At 46.9% G+C, this 24433-nt stretch overlaps 1 protein-coding gene across 1 annotated transcript in view; it reads left to right on the forward strand.

Moving 5' to 3' along the window:
• The window catches only part of KIF14 (kinesin family member 14), a 1355767-nt gene that overhangs the window by 1095142 nt on the left and 236192 nt on the right, over positions 1 to 24433 (forward strand). The window contains exons 23-25 of the mRNA XM_069641230.1: positions 11790 to 11884; positions 20028 to 20273; positions 21035 to 21216. Coding sequence (XP_069497331.1) covers positions 11790 to 11884; positions 20028 to 20273; positions 21035 to 21216 — 523 coding nt within the window. The remainder of the gene's footprint in view (positions 1 to 11789; positions 11885 to 20027; positions 20274 to 21034; positions 21217 to 24433) is intronic.

Below are 24433 nucleotides of genomic sequence, written 5' to 3' on the forward strand. Positions count from 1 at the left end.
TGAGACGGGTCTCCCTCAATTGGATTCGGTAGGCTTCATCGTCCAGGCCTAATCGATCCAGCACTGCGGTTTTAATCTCCCCATACGGGGTGTTGCCGTTGGGATTCGCCGCCTGGTATGCGCCCTGCATCACTCCAGACAGGAGGGGGGCAACGTACTGTCCCCACCGATCCAGGGACCACTGTGCGTTCCTAGCAATCCTTTCGAAACTAGTGAAAAAAAAGGCAGGGTCTTCTCCCTCCTCATATTTTTGTAGGAACGCCGAAGGTACCAGTGGTTGATTTCTGGTGTTGGCTACGGCATCTGTGAAACGGGATATCGTCTCATGCTGTTTGTCCTGGGCATTGGATTGTAGGGTGCTCTGTAACTGAATGGCCTGTTGAAAGGCTTGCCTATCCGCGGCTGCCTGTAGAGATTGCAGCTGGATCAGTTGCTGTAGTTGCTGTTGGCCCTCGGGCAGGGTTTTAATCAGAGGTTCCATAGCGCTGTCTAATATCCCACCTTCGTCGCCAGTGTGGAATTATAGACGGGAGACAGGCGGATGATGAAAGTATATTTATTCTTGGTAAGGCAGAAAACGTCTCAAGGTAACAAAATAAACAAGTGCTTCCGGTTTGCTTCACCGGTGTCTTGGCTTCACAGGGTATGCTGGCCTTAGTCCCAGCTTGGTTCTATCCCTTAGCATCCGGATAGGCCCACCACTCTGACTCTCCCTTCTCTCTCTTACCGATATCCTGTGGAAAGAGAACAAACACACATCGGAATGGTTTGGCGCGCTTTTATCATAACAGCTGGTCTTAGGGCCCCACCAATCACTGAGCGTCCAGCCGAGCCCCCTTTCTATTGGTTCATGAGGCTTTGACCCGACTCCTTTAAAGGACGCCGTCCCAGCGTATTGCCATTCCCCTTTAAGCAATGGAAGACCCTCGCGTCGGTCACGTGCCCGTGGCCGCGCCGAGTAGGGGCATGGTCGGCTGCTGGGTGGTTCCCTCCCGCTATGGTTAGCCCTGGGGTAGCCATGAGGAGCACGGCGGTGGCGAGTCGGCCACTCCTCCCTTCGCTCACCCCATCTGGGCAGGCCTGAAGACAAGGTAAGCCAAGCCGAGGTGCGCTCTGAGCATGCCGCAGCTCCAACCGAGGCGCAGCCTGTCGCGGCTCCAGCCGAGGCGTGTTTGGTGTACGCTGCGGCTCTAGCTGAGGCGTGTCCGGAGCACGCCGCGGCTCTAGCCGAGGCATAGCCTCACACGAACTATGAGAAAATGTTCAGACTATTTGTGTGTGAAAGTGAAGGATGTGCATTGGCGGTTTTGACACAGGAACAAGGTGGAAGAAATAGGCCGTGCGGCTATTTTTCGTCTGCGCTGGACCCTGTAGCGCGTGCACTACCACCATGTTTGTGATCTGTCGCTGCGGCTGCTGCGTCAGTGAAACAAACGGAAGGGATGGTATTGGGGCACACTTTAATTCTGATGGTGCCACATGCCATAGACGTCCTATTAAATAGGACACAGACACAACACCTCACCTCTGCTAGATTGACAAGATATGAGATTATCTTGTTCGCGCCCCATATCCAAATTATGGCGTGTAGCGCTTTGAATCCTGCAGAATTAATGCCATTAACCATAAAAGAAATTGGGAAGAATGAATCACCCCCCCACCATTGAGGAAGAAACCAAGGGGAGAGTTGATTTAAGTGATATTCCACAGAAAGAGCCGGATGGAGAGTTATTTTGTGACGGCTCATGTTTTAAATTACCAGATGGCACGACAACTGCCGCATACGCTATCACTACCCTAGAGAGTGTTGTAGATAGTAAAAGAATCCCCTATAATTCAGCACAAGCTTTGGAAATAATAGCAGTAACCAGAGCCTGCAAGATTTCTGAAAATTTGAATGTGAATATATATACTGATAGTCAGTACACGTTTGGAGTGGTTCATCTTTGGACGACTCTGGGCTGAGAGAGGGTTTCTGACATCACATGGTGCCAGAATTCAACATGGCCCTTTGATTGTACGATTGCTGTCTGCACTTACGTTTCCAAAGCGCCTAGCAATAGTGAATTGCGAGGCACAAAAAAGTAACATGCAAAATAGGAGAGGGAAATGCGTTTGCAGACAGGATTTCGAAACAAACTGCCACTGATTTGAATACCAAGATGATGACGGTTCAGACAGCGGAAGTACCCTGTATGATAGAAGATTGAGTTGCGACTGTCAAAGAAATGCAGGCCGAGGCTACGGCCGTTGAAATACAGGGATGGGCAGAGGGATCTGCTGAGTTGGATTTGGGGGGTTGTTGGGTGGACAAGGGAACTAGAAACTGGATGTTGCCAAATTCATATGTGACTGCAATGGTCACAATGGCCCAGAGCCCTACGCACATCTGTGCCAAGAAAATGATACAGCACCTTTCTACAGTATGGCAGAATACAAACATAAAAAAGAATGCAGAGAGGTTGGTGCAGAACTGTATCACGTGTTTACAACACAATGTAGGAAAGGGAACAGTGACACCAACAGGCAGTTTTGGCCCGCCTTCCATGCCGTTTGAGGTAGTTCATTTTGATTTCATAGAGATGGAAAGGTGCCAAAACTTAAAATACGTCTTGGTGGTAATCTGTGCATTCAGTAAGTGGGTGGAGGCGTATCCTTTAAAAGACTGCACAGCGATGTATACATTGTTTACCCATAGTTTGTGCAGAAGTAACTGAGGGATGTACGGAAGGATGCATGAAAATGATAACGAAGAAAAAACAACCTCATGATCGAACTAGCCCAGACCCAAATGAGATGAGAGTAATGAAAGAGTTGATGGCAATAGATATTAATGAAGACAATGATGACCACGATAGCATGCGAGACTCCGACATAAGTACTTCGGATTCATCATCACTAGAGGAGGTTTCAATAAATAGATGAGACGTTTGGCATACGGCCAAAGGAGGGTTTGTCAGTCTAGAAATCCAATTTGAGACCGCAAACGCATTTTGGTGGCCGTGGGCCAACCGTCTCATGCACGATACGACAGAATATAGGTTTTCGAGTTTTCCAATGAACGGCCATTTTGATGTAACAAGAATCGCCATTTTGTTTTCTAACCATTGCTCATTGCTTTCTGTTCCTATTGCCTCGCAGTATATTTTCCGCTTACACTGCTCGACTGTGGAACATTGTTGTCTGTATATGGAAAGGACAAGGCCACAGGGCCGAGAGGATAACAAGAGTTTCGCTGAAACACAAACGTAGGCAGCGCCAGGAAGAATGCCCGGCTCCCTCCTTAATGTAGCCTTGAAGCAGAGCCGCAGGGCATTTAATCATTTCACAGCTGCCAGCCAGTCTCGTTATATGGTAGAATATGTTAGAATAATACTGCTAAAGGCTTGAATTATGCTTTTCTAACGGCCCCCCTTTGCTGAGCCCGCTAAGAGCATGTCGGCTCCCAGGACATGAATAGCAACTGATAGATAGCAAGGTCTGGAATGCAACTCCCCCTGTAGGTAGTTCGCTTCCAAGAACAGAAGCGCCATGTTCTATTCAAAAACCGAAAGATGCCTACGCACTCACAAATTGCAAATAGTTACTAGAATAGATGTTTGAAGGTGTCATAGTGGTCGGAGATGTCCATCATCACACCAAGTTCAAAGAAACCCAATGAAGAGGGGTGTTTATACATGTCATAGCTGATTGTTTGATATGCATTTTGTATATATGTAACTGATGTACGTAATTCACTCTCTTGCGTCCCTCGAGGTCTAGAGATACACGTCGCGGGGCGTGAGACCGAGTTGGCCAACTGAGACTTTTACTTTGCAATAAAACCCTAGCTTTGGGAATACAACCTCGTGTCTGGCGTCTCTATCGTGTGTGGTGACCTGCCTTGTTTCGATAGATGTCAGGGTCCCCTAGGGGCCTCTTTCAAGACAACCTGAGGGCCCCTGGGCCAGATAGGATGACCAATGTCTTACTAAAACAAGATCCTGTGCAATGGTCCTTGTTTTTGGTGATGTTATTCAACTACATTATAAAATCAAAGTCAATACCCACTTCTTGGAAAAAAGCAGTGATTTTTTCCGATGTATGAAAAAGGCTTAAGATCTGACCCAAATTACTGTCGGCCAATAGCACTGCTAGATGTGGCAGGGAAGGTATTCGCCACACTATCACTGAAGGTGCTGTCAAAGTGCATCTATTCAAATCATAGGGATGAGTGGCAGGCTGGGTTCGTTAAGGGCGTAGGAACATCATTGAATGTTTTTATTATTAATATTTTTAAGGCCCAAGTCGAAAGAAGTAAAGGCAGGAAGATCTATATGGCCTTTATTGATCTTACTCGGGCTTTTGACACTGTCAATCGCCCTAACCTGTGGAACAAACTACTGCAATGGGGATGCCCAAACAGCGCACTGGAAGCAATCCAAGATCTTTATTCAGGAACCAGAATGCAAGTAAGATTGGACAAATCGGGGCTTTTGACAAAAGACATTTTGACCAACAAGGGCCTAAAACAAGGATGTCCTTTGGCCCCTGATCTTTTTAATTTATTTATATCGGACATAGAAGATGCTTTCTCGAATGATTGGTGTTTCCCACCGAAGATTGGAAGGTTCATAGTAGGTCGTCTGTTATATGCTTAGGACGTGATCCTGCTGGACCAGACGCCAGTAGGCCACCAGCGGCAACTGGATGCACTACAGAAATATGTGGTGACCAATGGCCTTATCAATCCTTTAAAATCAAGGATAACGGCTTTTGAAACAAAGGTGGCCCGAACCCACAGGAAATCTAAGGGGTGGCATCTTATGGGAAGCAGAATACCTAAAGTAAAGTCATTCACATACTTGGGAGTATGTCTGAACACAAACAAGAGAGACACCCCAAGACTGGACGTACTGCGATTAAAGGCAAAAACGTGGCAAGCCAAGGAAGGTTGCTGGTGAAGAGATTTTGTGGCTTTTCGCTGACTCCGTTGATTTCATTCTCCCGAATGAAGGCTCTGCCGATTTTAACGTATGGAGCAGAGACCTCGTTCAGGTTCCAGGCCGAGAACTGGTCCAGGATTGAAGACATCTTTTGAAAGCACGTACTCCGTCTATCAAAGAGTACGCTGATCCAAACAATCCAAATGGAACTTGGTCTAACTGTCATGAAGACGATAGTGACCTGGAAGGCCTTTTCGTTGTATAGGAAGTGCATTGACGTAACCAAGACAGGGGGCTTCGCGGTTCTGATGGAATCACTTGTAAACGAAAATGATACGACCCTGTCAGAATGGAAAAAGATCTGTCAAGCAATCTTACTCGATTTGGGTGAATCAGACAACCCAGATAAGGTTAAAAAAAATTGTATACTTTAGACTGGATTGCAACCCAGGAAGAATGCCAATCTCTGAAAGGATACGGGAAACCATTTCAAGGGGCACGCAAGCTGAACACAATGCTTAAGTATTTGATCCTATTTCCTAACTGGTTTTATAGGGATATTTAGATTAAACCTATTTCCGACTGGAGAGATATAGAGTCAAAGGAGAAACAGCATATGTGGGGCAGTTTGCAGACTGTGCAAGAAAGACAATTTGTTAGAATCACTAAAGAATTTGGTAGTATTCTGCCCCGCATTGAAGGACATAAGAATAAACCTGATGACATAATTCACAAAAAAGTATGGTTCAAGATCGATGGAGTATTGGTGGTGGGAGCTTTTAGGAGGGAATTGCATCCCACTCACCTTGGCGTTAGTAAAACGATTATTGACAGCTTTTGCTAAAATTAGAACGTATCTCAATGAACTGAAGTAGCGCTTGTTGATGTTTGAATTCGCGCTTTTGGATTTAAATGAAATGAACTTTGTTTCTCTTTTGAATTAATTGGCGAAAAGGTTTTCGATAATGTATAACCAAAAAAATGCCTATAAATAATAAAATAGTTGCCAAAAGTGTCAACAAAATCATAAGACTAAGAGAAACTAAGTTTCCCAGTACTGACTGTCAAATAGACGAGTCATTTTCCCCATAACATGAGCGAAAGCCCAGTGGAGTGCTGCTGAATGCTTTGCTTCACTGGCAGAACGTCAGGACAGGAGGCTGAAACAAAAGCAAAACTTTGGGGGTCCACAAATATAGAGGTAAAATAGCAGTATGTGACATTTTACTTACGTCTGTTACAGGAACCAACTCTGCACACTGATCCTCACTATGAAACAACAACCTACCCCTCAATGAAATTCCAGTTGCCTTGCCATCACAACAGATCTGTTGCTCACTTACAACACTTGACCGTTTCCTAGCTTATTAAGGCATTGCAGCTAGGGTGTCTGATGGTGCCATATGCAAAAACCGGTGCCTGCAGAAGTTCAAAAGAAATTATGTTCTCAACATCTAATTCTGTTAATCTGCATCCCTTTGAAGGCCTTCTGTAGACATACCCACCAGCGAAGGGTCCGTATTCTGTGTTGATTCTGATTCTGGTTCTTTTATTCATATCTCAAAAACCCTTCTAGCCTGTGGGCTTGGTGGACTTAAGGTTAATATATTTAAAGACAGCAATTTTAATGGTGATTTACATTGGCCCGACAAATTAGTTCAATAAAAGCTCTGTCTGTGTCAGAGCCACACACTGTTTTCATTAAGGACACATTTGTATTATGTACTCATCCTAGATTCTTCCCCAAGGTGGTCTCTTCCCTTCCCAGAAACGGAGAGATCTCTCTTCCTATTTTCTTTTCAAAGTCCTCAGTTTAAAGCATAATCGGTCTCGATAGGAGTGTGGTGGTATGTGGTAAAGTTGGCGGTAACTCTGTTATTGAGCTCTGGTCCTCTCTAGGCTGGTCTACTGCAACAGTCTTTCTAAATCTTGCTACCTCTACTCTCCGTCTTCTACAACTTATCCAGAACAGGACTGCAAGACTTGTCATTGGCATCAAACCCAGGGCTCGTATCGCTCCAGCACTGAAATCTCTTCATTGGCTCCTAGTGGCTGCAAGGATCAAGTTCAAGACCCTATGTATTGTCCATGAATAACAAGGGGAAATGGAACAATCACAGTTCAAATAAATTAATAATGTTCACACTGGATACCATCAGAGTCTTTGAATTGTAAATGTCTGTGAAATTATTTGTACACAGTGATTAACCAATGAGCTTTTTTATTATCAACCTCTTTAATACTAGTCCCTAATAGGCCTTTTTGTTATTGTTTTCCTATGACATGCAGTGTGAACATTATTAATTTATTTGAACTGTGATTGTTGATTCACACTTATGTTTAGTCAATACTTGTTTTAACCTTGTTCTAATTTATTCAACTTTAGTCTTTATCTTCAATTGGGCTTTCTATTTTGATTAGTTAGCTATTCTTCACTTGACCTTTCCACCCTTGCTCTATTTCCCCTTGTTTTTCATTGTTTATCCTACCCGGGATCAGATGGAACACGACACTTGTGACTTATTGTTCATCAAGTGTCACCCGGGATTCCTCCCTTATTATTAGACCTATGCATTGTCCACCAGGCTTTCTGGGGCCTGGGACTGCACTACCTCCAAACTCTCTCCCTAAACATCTCCCGTCTCAAACTCTGTGCTCATCCACCTTCAACTCACTGAAGGTCAGTCGCTTTTCCAAGCAGAGAGTTGGGGGCAGATCTCTATCTTTGACTGGGGCTCCCTCTGGAACAGCCTCCCTGCCTCTCTCAAACGCGAGCAAAATCACCTCTGGTTCTGGAAACAACTCAAGACCTTCCTCTTTTCTTCCGCTTTCTCGCTTCCTCTACCCTGCTGATGTCCCAACTGCTCCACGCACTGGTCACCTGGCCACCCTCTGAACTTGTGCCCAGGTCCCTGCATGTCCAGTCGCACCTCGCTCTGCCTCTTGGCTCCCCCAGCACCTGTGGTCTGTATCTGTAACCCCACAGTCCTTTCTCTCTGCACTTATGAGCCACCCGTTGGCTGCACTTTCTGATTTACCTGCTCTGTACCACCTGCTGGCTGCACTTTTGAGTTACATGCACGCCCCCCCCCACCCGCCCCCGTAGCACTTCTCCACCTCCCTGCACTTGCGCGATCTGAATGACAAAGCCTAGTAAGATCGTTGTTTTGTCCTCCCTCTATTTCCCCCTCCTTTTCTTGTTGCGCCTAGAAACACTTCTGTACAGGCACGTTATAAATGCCATATCATATCATGCCTCGTGCGTACATGGACGCCGCTCCCAATAGGAATTTGGAGGATATATTTTGTTTGTGCAAATGTACCGGTCACATTCCTGTGGGACAGACACACCTGTAAAGTATGGAGGAAAGGGGCTGTGGACTACGAGTACAGTAGTCACTACTGTAATAAAAGTTTTATTTGTGTTTTTGCCTGATAGTGCTATTTTGAGAACCAAGTACTCAAAATGGTGCTGCAATGCGGACCTAGCTCTGTCTGTTGCTCATGTTTTTCTTTGGTGGTGTTCTTGCTCTCTCAGGTCTGGGAAAAGTCATATAAAAGGTGTGCACTTTCGCTGGATCTGGTTTTGATTTTAAGGCAAAGTGCTGTGTGTATGTGACATGGCAGAAATGGGGATTGGGACTGTCTGGCCCCAATCTCTACTCCTGCCAAAGCATGTCTGTGGCTGGTCAGATGTGAGGTTAGGGGCTGTCCAGGATTGAGACAGCCCTAACCTGTTTGAAAGGTGCAGGCCCTTGCTATTGGTGGGCTGGTGCAGTCCAAAGCCAGAATTTGCGATAAGAAGGGGAACCCTACAGCCATTTGTCAGATGGTCCACTGGAGCCAAGACACTAAAGAAGAGTAGCATGTGATGAAGATTGCTGCGTGGGACGACCAGCATTGCCAAAGCCAACCCCTATTGCAGACCTGTTGGACGTCTTGCAATCTTGGGAGACCCTCACCAATGCTTCAACTCTTATACTGGTGGGACTAACAAGTCTGAACCTCTGCATGAGTAACCCACCACCAGAAGCCATCAAAAATGTCTCAGAACCCTCTTGTGGCCTGTCCAGTCTCTTAAAAGGCACCCCCACTGTACCAGCCACCGTACTGAGCTAGACATCTGGACTGTGCCTGTCATAGACTTGTGGCCGAAGACTTTCTTCCTGCCATCGCTGCTTTTTTTGCGCAAAGAGGGCCCAATATGGATATGGTGCTGGTTGTTTTGCTTTGCCACAAACTTTGCTTGCCGACCCCCGATTTGGGGTTTCTTCACTACTGCGCTGCTCTGCCTTGTCCTGGAGGTCTCTTCACATTATGGGGACCTCCTGTGGCTGTTGCCCTGAGGTGCCTGTCCTCTCCAGCTAGAAATCTGTCAGAACTTTCCCTACCAGAGACGTGAACCTCTGCTAAGCCGGATCCAGCCATGATGCCAACTTTAGCTGCTGCACCTACGGCCCCTGAACCTCCATTGATGAAACCAACCGCAGACATAAGTGTCCCCAGTAATTCAGAGTACCCCAGGGGCGGTCACTCAGAAAATCAGAGTGAGGGGCTTGATTGCACATACCTGTTTTTGTGCTCCCAACCCCTGCTATCTGCCTCCCTTCCCTGCTCCCACAAATAGGGATTGTTTAGGTGCAAAGCCCTCTCCCTTCTACTCATACCTGCTTGTGATGGGTGGAGTTCTAGCCAAGGATCCCCGTAAGAGCGTCCCTAGTGTTGTGGGATTGAGTGTAACCAGGCATTCACTCGTTTTTCATACCCTATATCCATGTCTGCAATGGTGCTTTTAAACAAAAAAAAATCGAACCTGTTGTCTTTGCCAATGCTTGTGCAGTGGAACCAATGCAACTTCCTACCCCCTCTACGGTACTTACCTGGAACTCTGACTCTGTTTAGACACTAAGCCTACTTACCTGACAGATCTGCTGATGTGTCTGTCTTAAAGCATGGTATTTGGTTGTTGGTGTAATGTGTTTGTATTTGTCTTTTCACTTTACATGATCGTTTTTATTGCTTTACTTCATCGAATTGCTTCTGTGTTTAGTGTAGTCAAATTAGTCTTACTTTGAGACTTCCGTGTGTGTGTTTTGGTGATCTATGCTTTTCTTGGATGTTACCTGCTTAGTGGGTTAAAGCCCGAATACATTATATTTGTGTACTTTTTTGCAGAATCAAATGTAATTGGTTTTATGTGGTTAGCTGTACCTATAAACCACTTTCAGATCTCCTGAAGCCAGCATTATTTCTCAGTCTGTTACCTGGTTAGAGTATCACTAGACGGTGTCAAATACTGTGTTCACTAATTATGTTCCTTTCTCAGTCCTCCCAAAGGGTTGGTTCTTAAATTCCATCTTGACCTCCATCTTCAGCGTTTTTTTGGATTAATTATCTCTGTTTATCTCATTCTTTGAAAGACCAGCAATATACTCTGTGGATTTCTAGATGAGACAACTTGGCTCATACATTTTTATTTTCTCCACACAACAACATTCCAGAACTTGTCACAGCTATTGTGTGTCGTAGTTCCCTAGTTTATAGAATAGCCGCCCAATCCCACACACCAAGAAGACCTCCTCAGCTTTTAAACATAGTTCTTCTCTTATATCCTATACCTGTTGTGTATACCAAATTGGATGGTGTTAAAAAGGAAAAGATGTACTCAATGTGAGGCACAGCAAGTACCCATCAGCAACATAAATGAGCCCACCTTATTCACCTACTACCACAGCCCTTTGAAAATATATTGCCAATGTAACAGTTCTCAATTTGTGTTCAGCTGCTGCATGGCAGCCATTTAATCATGCTCTTGCACTGTATCCTAAAGCAGGCTCCAGTGGGTTCACAACAGTAGTACATTTTGAAACACATACACAAATATTAATTACTAAAGGATATTTTGGAAGTAATATTTCAGGCTGCCGTACATTGTACCCAATCTTGCTTGATATATTTCCCACTGCTACAGAGCTAAATACAGTTTGGTTTTCGAAGTGTCACATTAAATAGTGTGTTAATCTTCAAATCTGCAATTTCAGCTAGACCTTTCTGGATGATCAGTCTGCGATAGCCTTTATGATGGGCATGGTATTGGCTGCACTTCCTTTGATGGAACCAAGGGTTTCATGGCACACTTTAGTAAATACACATTCTATAGTTTTTCATACCCTATATCCATGTGTGAGGAACTTGTATCTTTCAGTGTTTCTCACACCCTTTGTTTTTTAACTAGGTACATAAATGATCGTGATCAGTTGGCCTTCTTATCCTCCTCTGACTGTGGAGCTAGTTCTAGTGACCTGAAGATGCCCTGGTTGTAATTTGGCACTAAATACCTGTTACTTTTTTACTCTCACTATTGTTTTTTGTATTCTTGTATTACTCATCCACAGTCTGCACCTCAACTCCAATCAACATCTTACATTTATTCTGCTATTTTCTGAAGTTATGGTTGATGTGAATGGGGTTATCTGGGGCATGTCCGGGACATGGGATGAACCCCCAGCCTCCTACTCTTTTTAACTATGAGTTTTTGGTAAAACAGCTACGTTGAAATCATGTTCCTAAAAGTTGGCATAAGTAGCAGGCACAATGGACAAAGTGTAGGAACATGATTAATAAGGAAGTATTGTTTTTTTGATTTGCTGATTTTCGCAACCAAGTTAAATGTTTATATTTGTGGTAATTGCAGAGTACGATGGCTCATATTTAAAATCCCCTTCACAAGCTTTCTGTTTAGTTTTATCAATCCAAAATGCTATATCACTGGTGTTAATTACGAATCACCTTCTCACGTAATACCTTGTGATAATCGTGTATCGCTATACTTCTATGAGCGCTATTTTCCCCTCTACATTTCAGGAGTCGAAGTCTAATGAAGAATCGACGAATATCTGGATGTTTGTATGAAATCAGAGTCCACCCAATTCAGAGCCTTCAGGGGTCCCATGCATCAGGTAATCTTATTTCCAATGGGATTTCGCTCAAACTGCAACTTTTATTGATATAGGTCACATACAAAAGGAATCAATTGTCCCTTTATCAAGAGATCATGATAGACCTTACAAGAACTGACATGATGAATATGTGTATAATGCATTTTCGTATGGGCAAAAGTGGGTTCTCTTGTCTGTGTTCACCTGTAAGGCTTCCGTATATTCCACCTTATTTTCTCATAGCCTTGACGCTGCTTACAACACGTGGCACTATATGAACGTTCTTTCTTTCCTGTATGCTCTTTTGTTCACTTGGGCCATACGGACAGCAAGAATGAATGTGGTTAAAATATGAAGCAGAGACCTTCTTGATTATACTTTGGATTATATCGAGATCAAAGATGATACTCTCAGCAAATGTATTCAGAGACACCACAGGCTATGGGTGGTGGGAGGTATTTTATACGATTATCCAAACAGCCACTCAATCAGAAAACATTTTCTAATAGATATGCAACCTCTTTTGCTGTGGATTGGCCTTTCATTTAGTAGATTTCCACATTTTATTTATAGAAACTTTATAGAATTTTCAAAACGGAACCGGCAATCTCAAAAGAGTAAGCAAGCCAAAATATAATATGAACGGAATCAGAGAAGACTCCCCCTTCCCCAGAACATACACCTTCGATTTGTTTCATTTAGCCTCCTGTGCAAAGTGAGACACAGGATATGAAAAAGGGGGCAGAGCAAAGAAATAAGAGGAGGAGGAGGAGGAATTGGCTGAACCATCTCACCAAACTCTTCAGCATCCCTTGAGAACAAGCATCCCCTGTCTAGAAGAACTATGCAGATGTTTTTGCCTCAATCCAATTTCATTCAGAAACCTTCCCTAAATCTTCAAAAACTTTATTCCATCTACCTTTTCCCAAACATCACCTTTTCATGGGAGCTCAATTTGATGACCTCACCCATCTCTCTCCTATCTGGACAAGTGTTTCTTTTTCATACTCTCATAATTAACTTATTCCCAATAATGACTGAACGTTTCACATATTCCTTCAAGTCCCAATCTAGATTCCATAAGTTATCATTCAGATGCCAAAAGTTATCATTCTATAGTAGAGAAACTGCTAGAGTAGATGGGGTTCTCCAGCATGGGGTCTGGCATGGATTCACATGCTCATGAATATTCCCCGTCGTCAGGCCGGGAATCCTCGGTATAGAAAAAAAAAATTAGTATCAGTTTCTTTTCTGATCTGTCTTTCTTAGTAGTAACCAATCACTGGTCTCTGGGTCATACTGCCCCCAGCCAATGACTGCCCTCTCTCTAAGCCCCGCCTCTGGCAGCCATCCTCAGATTTTTACCGCACATTCAAGTGTTGGGAGTCCTCGTGCTCTAGCTCTCGAGCTTTTGCTGCGTTTTCGCGCTTTTTCAGGAGATTTTTTCTAATTTTTCGGTTAAATAGAGGCTCAAGCTCCACCGTTTCTACATCCGATCAACGGGGATCCGTTACTGAGTTTTCTACGCCCCTCAAGGGTGAAGATTTCGTCGAGTTACGCTTTTGGAGGATTCCAGACGTTCCGAGGCCTACCCCGGACATGGCCCAGGAGAAAGGAAGCTCGACGCCCGGGAAACTGTTCAGGACCTGCCCCTGGATTCCAGCTTCAGAATGTTTTCAAGGAGGACGAGCATTCGTTATGCCTCTACTGTCTCCATGAGAACAAGACGCACACGGAGAAGGACTGCGCGTTTTGTGGGAACATGTCGGAGCGGACCATGAAGGATCGCCACCTCCGTCTTGCAAACTGGCTGGAAGGGAAGAGCCCGTCAGGCGAGAAGAAGAAAAAGAAGTCCGAGCGGTCTTCTAAGTCCTGTGAGGGCGCCCCGGCGACGGGGGCCCAACAAAAGGCCAAGCACCGCGAGTCCGCGGGCACCGGGAGCGCCGAACGGTCAGGCTCTTTGGCTGCCAGGCAGGGCGCATCCTCCCCAGCGCCATCAACCACGAGCCAACGCTCTGGCTCGGGTAAGAGGAAGTCCGAGAACCCGGCGAAGCTTCTGGAGAGGCACCGGTCGATCTCAAAGATTCCGGCAGAGGGGGAGTGAGGCTCGGACCCTCCCCCCAAGGTGAAGGCCCCAAGCGTACAGAAGGTGACGATGGCCTTAATTCACCCTGCTAAGACCTCGATTGAGGATGTCGCAGCGGCCCTGGCTCAGCCTGTGGAGGCTACGCCAGTGGAGGCGACCTCAGGACCCAGTGTCTCCCTGCCACCACGGAGGGAGTCGTCTTTCCGGCCCATTGAGAAGACCCCCACGAAGTCCTCGTTGGAAAAGGTGGGGGAGTGGCAGGTGGCCATCGTGGATACGGACAAGATCTCTGAAGAAGAGCTCATCAAAGTCGTGGAAGAGGCCCAGGCCATCGGGAGGGATCCCGACGAGGGCGACGACGAGAGCGACGGTGTCGCCGACGAGGTTCTTCAAGAGCCCTCGCGCCCGTCCTTTCCGGTGCCGCAGGACACTTCGGCAGCCATTTTGTCAGCGATTCAGTCCTTATGCTCGGAGATAAGGACAAGGTTACCCCTCCCCCCGACGGAGGTACCTGAGCCAGACCCGACGGGGGAACCGGAGCCAGGACCTTCGGAAAGTCCACCGCATAAGAAGAGGAGGATGCATCCTACACCACCTCTCCCACCTCTGCGGCCTGCTCTGCCTTCCCCCGGTCTACTACCCACGGGGATGATACAGGCACGGACACGGCTACGACAGGTACAGATGACGACGGAGGCGACGACGGGACATGTCCCCCGTCACCCCCTGCTCGGGCGTCCCCGCCCGACGAGATTGGATCCTTTCATGCCATGATTTCCAGGGCATCCGAGCTCTTCCAGCTCTGCCCAGAAGAGAAGAAGAAGGAAGGGTTCCTTTACCAACGGCGCGAGGCTAAAAGGAAGACGGTCCTCGCCGTACCACTTCTTGAAGACATCTGGGATGAGGGGCTCGCCCTCCTCAAGAACACTGCCAGGGCGTCGGCAAAGAGGGACCGGTACGAGAAGAAGTACCGGGTCCCCGACGCTGCCCCCTTGTGCCTTCGGGCGCAACCTACCCCGGATTCGGTCATCTCGGCGGCGGCGGCAAAGAAAAAAGCTGGGGGGGGCATCGGCCTCGACATCAACTTCCCCGCCGGACGGCGAGGGCAGGAAGCTGGACACGATGGGACGACGGGTCATCTCATCCGCAGCGACGACTATCAAGGCGGCCAACGCCCTGGCTATCGTAGCCTGCTACGACAGGGAATTGTGGTTCAAAATCGCCCCTCTGTTGGACTTCCTTCCGGACGCCAAAAGGGCTGAGGCCCTTGAAATCCTACAGGAAGGTGAGATTGCTTCTGACCACGCCATCGCGGTGGCAACGGACATCGCCGACACCGGTTTCCGTCAGCTGGGCAACAGCTTTTGCCTTGAGACGACGAGGATGGCTCAAGGCGACGGATTTTGGACATGCCCTTCGACGGGAACAACCTGTTTGGGAAGGCGGTTGATGAGTCCCTTCAGGCCATCAAGACAGACACGGAGACTGTCCGGGCACTGGGAGTGCTCCAACAACGACAGCCGTCCTTTCGGAGATCCGGAGGCAGACAAGGTGCCTCCAAGGGATCTGGAAGTGGCTCCTCCACGTACCGCCAAGCGGCAAGATCTTCGTCCCAGGAAGCCTACAAGGGACACGGCAAGTCAGGTGGTGCCCGTCGTAGTCGACAGGGAGGTCAAGGAGGCAAGGCGGCCTGCAAACAAGATTGAACCGACCGTGGGGTCGGGCCCCCGCCGAAGCACCCCGGTGGGAGGCCGGCTGGCAAGGTTCGTCAGCGTGTGGGAGTCCATCTTCACCGACCATTGGGTGCTGGACGCCCTGGCCCAAGGGCACGCCCTCGAGTTTCAGAAGAAGTGCCCTCGCGTTCCACCCGTGGCCAGGAAGGAAAATTACATCCCTCAACTACTGTTGGAAGTAAGGGCGATGCTCAAGAAAGGTGCCATCGAGCTCGTCCCAAAGAGGCTTTGGGGCTCCAGAGTTTACTCAAGGTACTTCCTTGTAAAAAAGAAGACAGGAGGATGGCGCCCCATCCTGGTCCTGCGACGACTGAACAAGTACATCAAGGCACAGAAGTTCCGGATGGTCACCCTCCAGCCCGTGCTGGGACGGCTGGAGGAGGGCGATTTCCTGTCGTCGTTAAACTTGGAGCATGCGTACTTCCACATCATCATTCTAAAAAGACACCGAAAGTTCCTCAGGTTCGTGGTCCAAGGGCGGCACTACCAGTTTCCCGTTCGGATTGAAGTCGGCACCCAGGGTGTTCACCAAGTGCCTCGCACCTGTGGCGGCACGGCTGCGCCTACAGGGGATCCACGTCTACCCCTACCTGGACGACTGGCTCATCTGGGCAAGGACAAGGGAGCTCGCCGTGGAGCACACTGTGAAGACCGTCCAGCTGCTCACGGACCTGGGATTCTCCATCAACTTTCCAAAATCCCACCTGGTTCCGTCGCAAGTCGCCCTGTTTCTGGGAGCCAAGCTCGACACAGTGGCACGGCTGGCCTCGCCGTCGGAGGAAAGGACCAGGACCATTCTGGGCAAGGTGCAGCGTCTGCCACGGACATTGCCAGGGTAAGATCTATCAAGTCCCTCCTCGGGATGATGTCCTCCTGCATTTATCGTGTGCGCCTTTGCAGGCTTCGGATGCGCCCCTTACAAGAGTTCCTTGACGCCCGCTGGGTCCAGTCAACGGGCAGCTTCGAGGAAAGGATCCCTCTCAACGAGACATTCCGTCAGGCGATCCGGTGGTGGGTTACCCGCTCTCATCTGTCGGCGGGCACGGACTTTCAGACCCCAGCGCACCAGGTGACGGTGACGACGGATGCCACCCTGGAAGGTTGGGGAGCGCACTCCGGAGATCTTCACGCGAGAGGCCTTTGGCTCCCAGAGGAGAAGTCACTCCACATCAACATCTTGGAGCTCCGCGCAGTGTTCTGGGCCCTCAGGTCTTTTCTTCCGTCCCTCAAGGGCAAGGTGGTGAGGATCTTCACCGACAACACCACCACGATTTTCTACATCCGGAAACAGGGCAGAACCAGATCCCCTGCCCTATCCAAGGAAGCCCAGGATCTGTGGCATTGGGCCGTCGCCCAAGGGATGTTTCTGGTGCCTTTTCATCTGGCAGGAATAAAAAAACACCATTGCAGACTCACTCAGCAGAGAGCTGCGTTTGTGCCACGAGTGGGAACTACGCCAGGATCAAGTGGATCGACTCTTCCGTCGATGGGGCGAACCCCAGATCGATCTCTTCGCGACGGCGACGAATTCCAAGTGCCGGAGGTTCGCCATCAGGTTCCCCCAGCCCAGGAGCATGGGCGATGCTTTCTCGTTCCCCTGGGACGGCCTATTTCTTTATGCGTTCCCTCCGCTGCCATTGCTGCTCCGGCTCATCAACCAGCTCAAGAGGTCCCGGTGCAGGAGGATCCTCGTCGAACCGGCGTGGCCGAGACAGATCTGGTTCCCGGACCTTCTGGACTTGTCAACGTCCACACCAGTCAAGCTGCCGACGGACGCAGATCTTCTCTCCAGAGGAGGAGGCGCCATTCTTCACCACAACCCAGAGTCGCTGAACTTGCAGGCCTGGCTCCTGCAGCACTGGAGTTTCCCAGCCGACTGCAGCGAGGTTCTTGCAAAGGCCAGGTCGTCCTCAACTCTCAAGTGCTACCGACATAAATGGAAGAGGTTCTCTGTCTGGTGCCGTGCACAGAAGATTAACCCTCTGCGGATTACGGCCCCTCAAGTATTGCCGTACCTACTGTCATTGGCCAAGGCTGGACTAGCTCACGCTTCCATCAAGATACATCTGGCCGCCATCTCACGATACACCAGAACTACGGGACGGGCGTCCTTGTGGTCTCATCGACTGGTGAAGGGATTGTTCCTATCTTTCCCGCCGGTGAAGGCCCCTGCCCCGGCGTGGGAGCTCAACGTGGTGCTGACCAGGCTCATGGGGGCCCCATTTGAGCCTATGCATTCGGCACCGTTGAAGTTTCTGTCGTGGCCATCACCTCCGCACGACGAGTGGGAGAGATCCGGGCCCTATCTTGCAAGCCGCCATACTTGACGTTTCACGACACGAGGGTGGTGCTGAGGACGCACCCCTCCTTCATGCCCAAGGTGCCGTCGGACTTCCACCTCAACGAACCCTTGGTGTTGCCAGTTTTCTTCCCGTCTCCTTCGTCGCCGGCTGAAAGGACTCTGCACTCACTGGACGTAGCTAGAACGCTGAAGTTCTATGTGGACCGCACGAAGAGTTTTCGGAAGACATCACATCTGTTTGTGAACTTTGGGACTGTGAATCAAGGGAAGGCTCTCTCGAAGACTTCCATTTCCAGATGGCTCTCTGGCTGCATCATGCACTGTCACCGGTTGGCAAACCGACCGCTGCTCGGCCGTCCGAGAGCCCATTCGACCGGAGCGATCGCTGCTACCACGGCGTTCCTATCTGGTGTGCCACTGCTGGACATCTGCAGGGCTGCGACGTGGAGGTCGACGCACACCTTCACAAGATTCTACTGCGTCGATCGGGACTCCAGGGAGGAGTCCAGGGTCGGCCAAGCAGTGCTGCGCAACCTGTTCGCTTAAGGTGAGCCTGGTGAGAGATGCTTAATGTTGAGCCCTTTGCCACCTCCCGTGGTTTTGCATGTGTGCACTGCTATGTGTTCTCTTATTCATGAGCATGTGAATCCATGCCAGACCCAATGCTGGAGAAGGAACAAGTTACTTACCTGTAGCTGTTGTTCTCCAGCATGGGTCTGGCATGGATTCACATGCGAACCCTCCCGCCTACCCCTTTGCAGCTCTTCACTTGGTCATACTGCCACTTTACGTGCTACCAAATCTGAGGATGGCTGCCAGAGGCGGGGCTTAGGGAGAGGGCAGTCATTGGCTGGGGGCAGTATGACCCAGAGACCAGTGATTGGTTACTACTAAGAAAGACAGATCAGAAACGAAACTGATATTGATTTTTTTTTTCTATACCGAGGATTCCCGGCCTGACGACGGGGAATATTCATGAGCATGTGAATCCATGCCAGACCCATGCTGGAGAACAACAGTTACAGGTAAGTAACTTGTTCCATATGCGACTACATGCAATACATTCCAGACCCCCTATAGATTTGTAGCTATGGTGCATTTGCAAAATATATGATACAGGCTGGCCTCTGCCTTAACACAGATAAGGATGTATTTGCTTGAAGTCTGCATAGGTACAAGTGAAATGGAGTAAAAAATCTATGAAAGTGTTTTTGTTGAACATATGTCAAAGTCTGGTCCATTGATGACTGCAAGCTAATGTTAAGCATGTTTACCACCTCATATCGTTCCCTTTTCCTCGCAAGCTCTAGGGCCTGCTTCCCACACCATTCATATCCCTACCTTGTCTGCTCCAGGTCCAATCGACATGCTATAAGAGCCGGCAAATCTCCACCCTTTCCACACCGAGGAAAGTGAGTAGGCCAGGCACTTGAGGTTTTAACTCCGAACCACAGGCAAACATTGCAGACTGATAACCTAGAAGGATCGCATAATGCCTAATTTCCCCCTTAATAAACTTGTATTTATTGCAAAGGAATTCAAAGCTCATCATTACTCCATGTTGCTGAAGTTGATCCTTTGATGTAATCCTGCTGCAAATCCATTATACCCAAAATAATATTCTACTGTTCTTTTTAGTTTTCCCCAAATTGCGGTTAATGCCCAGTACTTAACAGCCTGACCCAGGCTCACCAAAGCACTAAGCTGACTTCCATTACTACCTTTTTGTAGTGCCATTTACGTATTTTCTAGTTGGTGGCTCCTCCAAAATGGCTATGTCCTTTATGTAATAATAGTGACATTGATTATTAATGCGCCTCAAAGCTCGAGTAATTTGGCCTTAAGGGCTATGCAAATCACCAACTCATTATTATTAAATGTCTTCAAAGCATTGATGCCGCACTGCAAAAACACTTTATTTGCTGGTTTAATTGAAATGCAACTTTTGCCATCTACAGAGGATTGATCATGTTTTTTGAGCAGGTTTAACATATGTTAACCCACACCTTCTTTGAAATGATTGTTGTATTGTCTCTAATGCAGGAATGATGAACACATCCAGCAGTTTTTTGAGTAAATCCAGCAGCTCATGCTCAAGTCCTCCTGAATCCTTTCTGCCAACAATTTGCAAGGAAATTATTAGTTTGTCTCTTGACTTCCTCGGACAGGGCCATGCAGAGGAAAGGAGTGTCGCAGACAGCCTAATGTTGAACTTGCTCACTATTCACAATGGAGTAACTGCCATTTCCAATGCCTACGAGACCCAAGATGACAACAGTCAAGAGAACTGTAAGTCATGTTAGTCACTTAAAAGCGTATGCTTTAAATCTGATTGTTACTTTCAAAGTCTTTTGAGTAGTTCTTGAGCATGTTATTTTCACCGAAGTCCACAGAGCTAATGTGTGGGTTTGATGTTTGAATCCTCCCTCCTTCATTGTTCTTATTTTTAATTAAATAACAATACATGATTTGGGAACTCAGCTATTTTATCTATAGGGAAATCGGTAATTGAGTATCCAACTTCGTTTGAATAATTAACAATAAAAAGAACACTCCCCTCCATTGGTTCGGGATCTCTAACTTGGCTTGTAATCACCTATCACACAACAGAGCACCAACATTGCATTATTTAGTTTTCCTTTCTGTTGATCTCTTACCAAGGTTTGCAGCTACATTTGACATTCAAAAAGTCCATACTTTATTGATCCCTGTTTCGTTGCCTCTAAATCTGTACTTCACTGTGCCCTCTGCATCGACAGGTGGTGTGGCCTTAACTTGGCCTAAAATGTTTTTATTGAAACCTATGGCCAACCCTGAAACGCCAAATAGAAGGAAAATTATTTATTAAATGTTGCATTCGCTTGAGAGCACACATAATAGCGGACATTTCTAAAACTTGCTGAATAATTTGGAACATGTTTTTTCTTTTCTTCAAATGTTGCTTCTGTTCTGCAGAGGCACTTTAGATCATGTCAACTTACTAGTATGGAATTTTGCAGTTGTAACCCCTCAAATAATGTTGTATTAATATGTGCACTTTTGTCTGACAGTTTTCTCTTCTGATCGTGCAACCCAGTGTTTCAGCATCCGGATGACTTCTGCTTTTGAACAGCTGGTGATCCTATCTAAACATTGGCTTGGAAGATTTCAACAATTTGTGGACTCTCCAAAGATTGATGAGTTGCAGCATGATGTGAAGAAACTGGGAGGCTATTTACAGTTGCTCTTGCAGGTAGTCCGACTTCATTTTTGTTGGCCTTATATACAATGAACACACACGCTGTTGGCCTTATTCTGATTTTTAGACTCATTGTGCGATCCTCAACCTAATAAACGATATGCATTGAGATTGAAGGCATTTCAATCTTTTAACAACCAGCAAAACAGGCACTGGCATAGCCAAAGATTTAGGAATTTGCAATTGTTAATTGCATTTTACATTTATTGGTTTGAACTCAGTAAATACTTGGGCCCTACACACCCGGAAATGTCTGCAAGTTACTGTTTAGAGACACGTATCATTTAGTAATGGACATAATGAAAAAGTTTTCTGTTCATGGGGTTGTAAAGTCTATTTACAATAGCCATTACTATAGGCTGCCACCCACTTGTTTTTAATGTTTGCTTAAAAAAAATATATTCAGGATTTTGTAGCTACGCTTTCAAGATGCAAGCACACGGAGAAACTAAAATAACTCTCAACCGGTCAAGTACAGGGTTCGAAATTGCCAGGAGCTCAGAGCTATTTAGCTCCTAGGTATAGCCAAGGGAGCCTGGTTAGCTTGAAACCAAGAGCTACCAGGAGCTACTTGTGACTCCCCAGCCAAGTGGTGCCATACAAATATAGGTATGTGATGTTCACTGTGCACGTTTGGACATTTGTATGAAGGATGATAAAGGACACACCTAAGGGACACTTCAAGTATATTAATGTATAATGTCAAAAAGATCATTTGCAATTTGCACACAAGTCAGATTTGCTGTGGTAGCTCCTGGTTCGTGAGACCTAGCTCCTGCCTAACAGGTGATGTCCGATACCCACAAGCTGCTTTTTGTTCCTGCTCAATAAATGCTAATTTCGACCCCTGAAGAAATAGAGTAGGTTTAATAATTTTTTTTTTCTTTTTACCATGAATGGAAGAATGCAAAATCTGCCTAAAAAATCTCATTTGGTTTTGTAATTGTATATTTACAACTTAAGAGAAAAACAAACTGTGTGACATGGTTACGGCCCTCTGAGTGAGTGGTATAACTGGACCAGAGCCAGTTAGATTTCAAATTGCACTAGTGGCTGCGACTCTGAGGGCCAATGGAGCCGGACCTGAGTGACATGTTATCTTCTAATCCTAATAGATTCCTTCCTTTGATTTCGATTTCCCAGTGCAGGGGCTCTTTGGAATGTTTTCCACCGACAAGTGGAAGTCTAGCTCCTCTGTGTCAGCTTTGCCCGACACCTCTAGGCTGTCCGCATCGAACATGACATTGGGGCCAGTATATATTAAGGCGCCGTGCCCTGTGACCTTAGTGTTCTGTTTCTGCGCACTCAGCTTGCTTCGAGATCACTGCTTCGTTAGAAGTATTTAACTTTCTTGTTTTTCACGCCATGCCGAATGACTCTGCTTTCAAACCCTGCGTCGACTGCAGCTGTCAAATGTCTGTCTCCGACTCAGACAGGATTTGGCTATTCTATCTAGGGGAGGAGTCTGACATGCAGGATTGAGAGTTGTGCCAATCAGTGGACCCTAATGCACTGATAGAGCTGGGGGACAAACTCTTTACCTTTGTTTCTGCACAGTGACAGACCCATTCAAGGTCTCCAGGCAAAGAGTGCCGAACCAACGAATGGTTCCCACTCAGGAAGCATGCAATCAAACTCCTTTATAAACTAAGAAAACCATGACAGAACTACTAATCGCTCTAACAATACAGCGCCAGCGGGGCGGAATAAAAGTAATGCTAAGCAGAACTGTACCTTGAAATTCACATTACTTAATGTTCGATCCCTACCTCGCCATACTGACTAGCAAGCATAAACTCAACCTGTTTGCCCTTACAGAAACATGGCTACAAGACCACTCCGGGCCTGCAATTGCTGCAGCCATTCCTGAGGGGTTCTCTCTATTAAATACAAATCGAGATAAGGTTGAGGAGTAGTTATTTTATAAATCTTCCTCGACTGTTCAGATAGTGTCAAGCTAATGCATCCACGGCTGATAAGTCTTGTGCATTCAAATTCTTCTAACAAGATCCACTTTAAAAAAAAAAAAAAATTAAACTCTTTGGGCCTCATTATAAGGCTGGCGCTCCTGGAATGAATGGGGCCCGTACAGCACCGGCCCCCTTCATTCCAGGAGCGCCTATTACAAGCTTCCCATCGCGGAACCCGGATCGCACGCTTGGTAAAACCAGGCGTGCTTTCCGGGTCCTGCGAGGGGAAGAGGGAAGCAATAACGGGCCAGACGTGATCTGCCCGTTATTACTTCCCTCCCCATTCCCATTGAGCCCTATGGGGGCTCAAATGGGAATGGAGATGGGTTCCTGCATGGAGGACTTACCGGGTCCTCCTATCTCCAGAGTAACCCAGTAAGTCCCCATTGCAGGAACCCAGTAATGGAGCCCGGAACAGAGGCAGCCATGGAGCTAATCGCTCCATGGCTACCTCCATTCTCGTAATGTGAGGCCCTTTATTTCTTATTTTCAATAAGTTACAATAACAACAGAAGTAACATTAACGGTCATCGAATTGCAAAATACATAACAGTGGAAGACAAATAAAATAGAATTTCAAACCAGAACTCTGTATTCCACCATATGAAACTTAAGACTAACCTAAAACAAAGCCAGATTTACCAAACAAATGACAACATACACGTAGGACCACACAAAACAACCACATAAACAACACAAACCCCCTCCCCATATATTAATGTTACTTGAAAATAGACCAATGCACTCCACTCCAGAACCTAATTTAGAATCATCCAAAAAGATCAATAAAGCTCCCCCACATTTCTTCATAAAGGGTTTCCTTGTTTTGTTTACAATACATCGTTTTCTCAAATCTGGATAAAATTCTAACATCCAAAATCCATTCCTTAACCATCGGCTTCTTCTGTGTCTTCCAGACCTTCAACACCTGTTTAGCCGGCACCAATAAAACTTTGATTACCCCACACGATATCACCCAACTCACATTCCGTCCACCACTATACAATAGTAAGATAACCGCTAAGGGATTGCGTGGCTAAACAATGTCCCAAATTTGATCGACCCCATCATTAACCTCCCTCCAAAAATTCACCACTCTTTCATAATACCATAACATATGTACCAGAGTACCTTGTTCTTTCCCACAACCCCAACACCGATCATCACTAACTAATCCCAATTTACACATACGTACTGGGGTCCAATATATTCTGCCCAATATCCTTTGATATAAATAGCGC

Source organism: Ambystoma mexicanum, chromosome 1q, assembly GCF_040938575.1.
Source record: "Ambystoma mexicanum isolate Mex_15411 chromosome 1q, UKY_AmexF1_1, whole genome shotgun sequence".
Lineage (NCBI taxonomy): Eukaryota > Metazoa > Chordata > Amphibia > Caudata > Ambystomatidae > Ambystoma > Ambystoma mexicanum.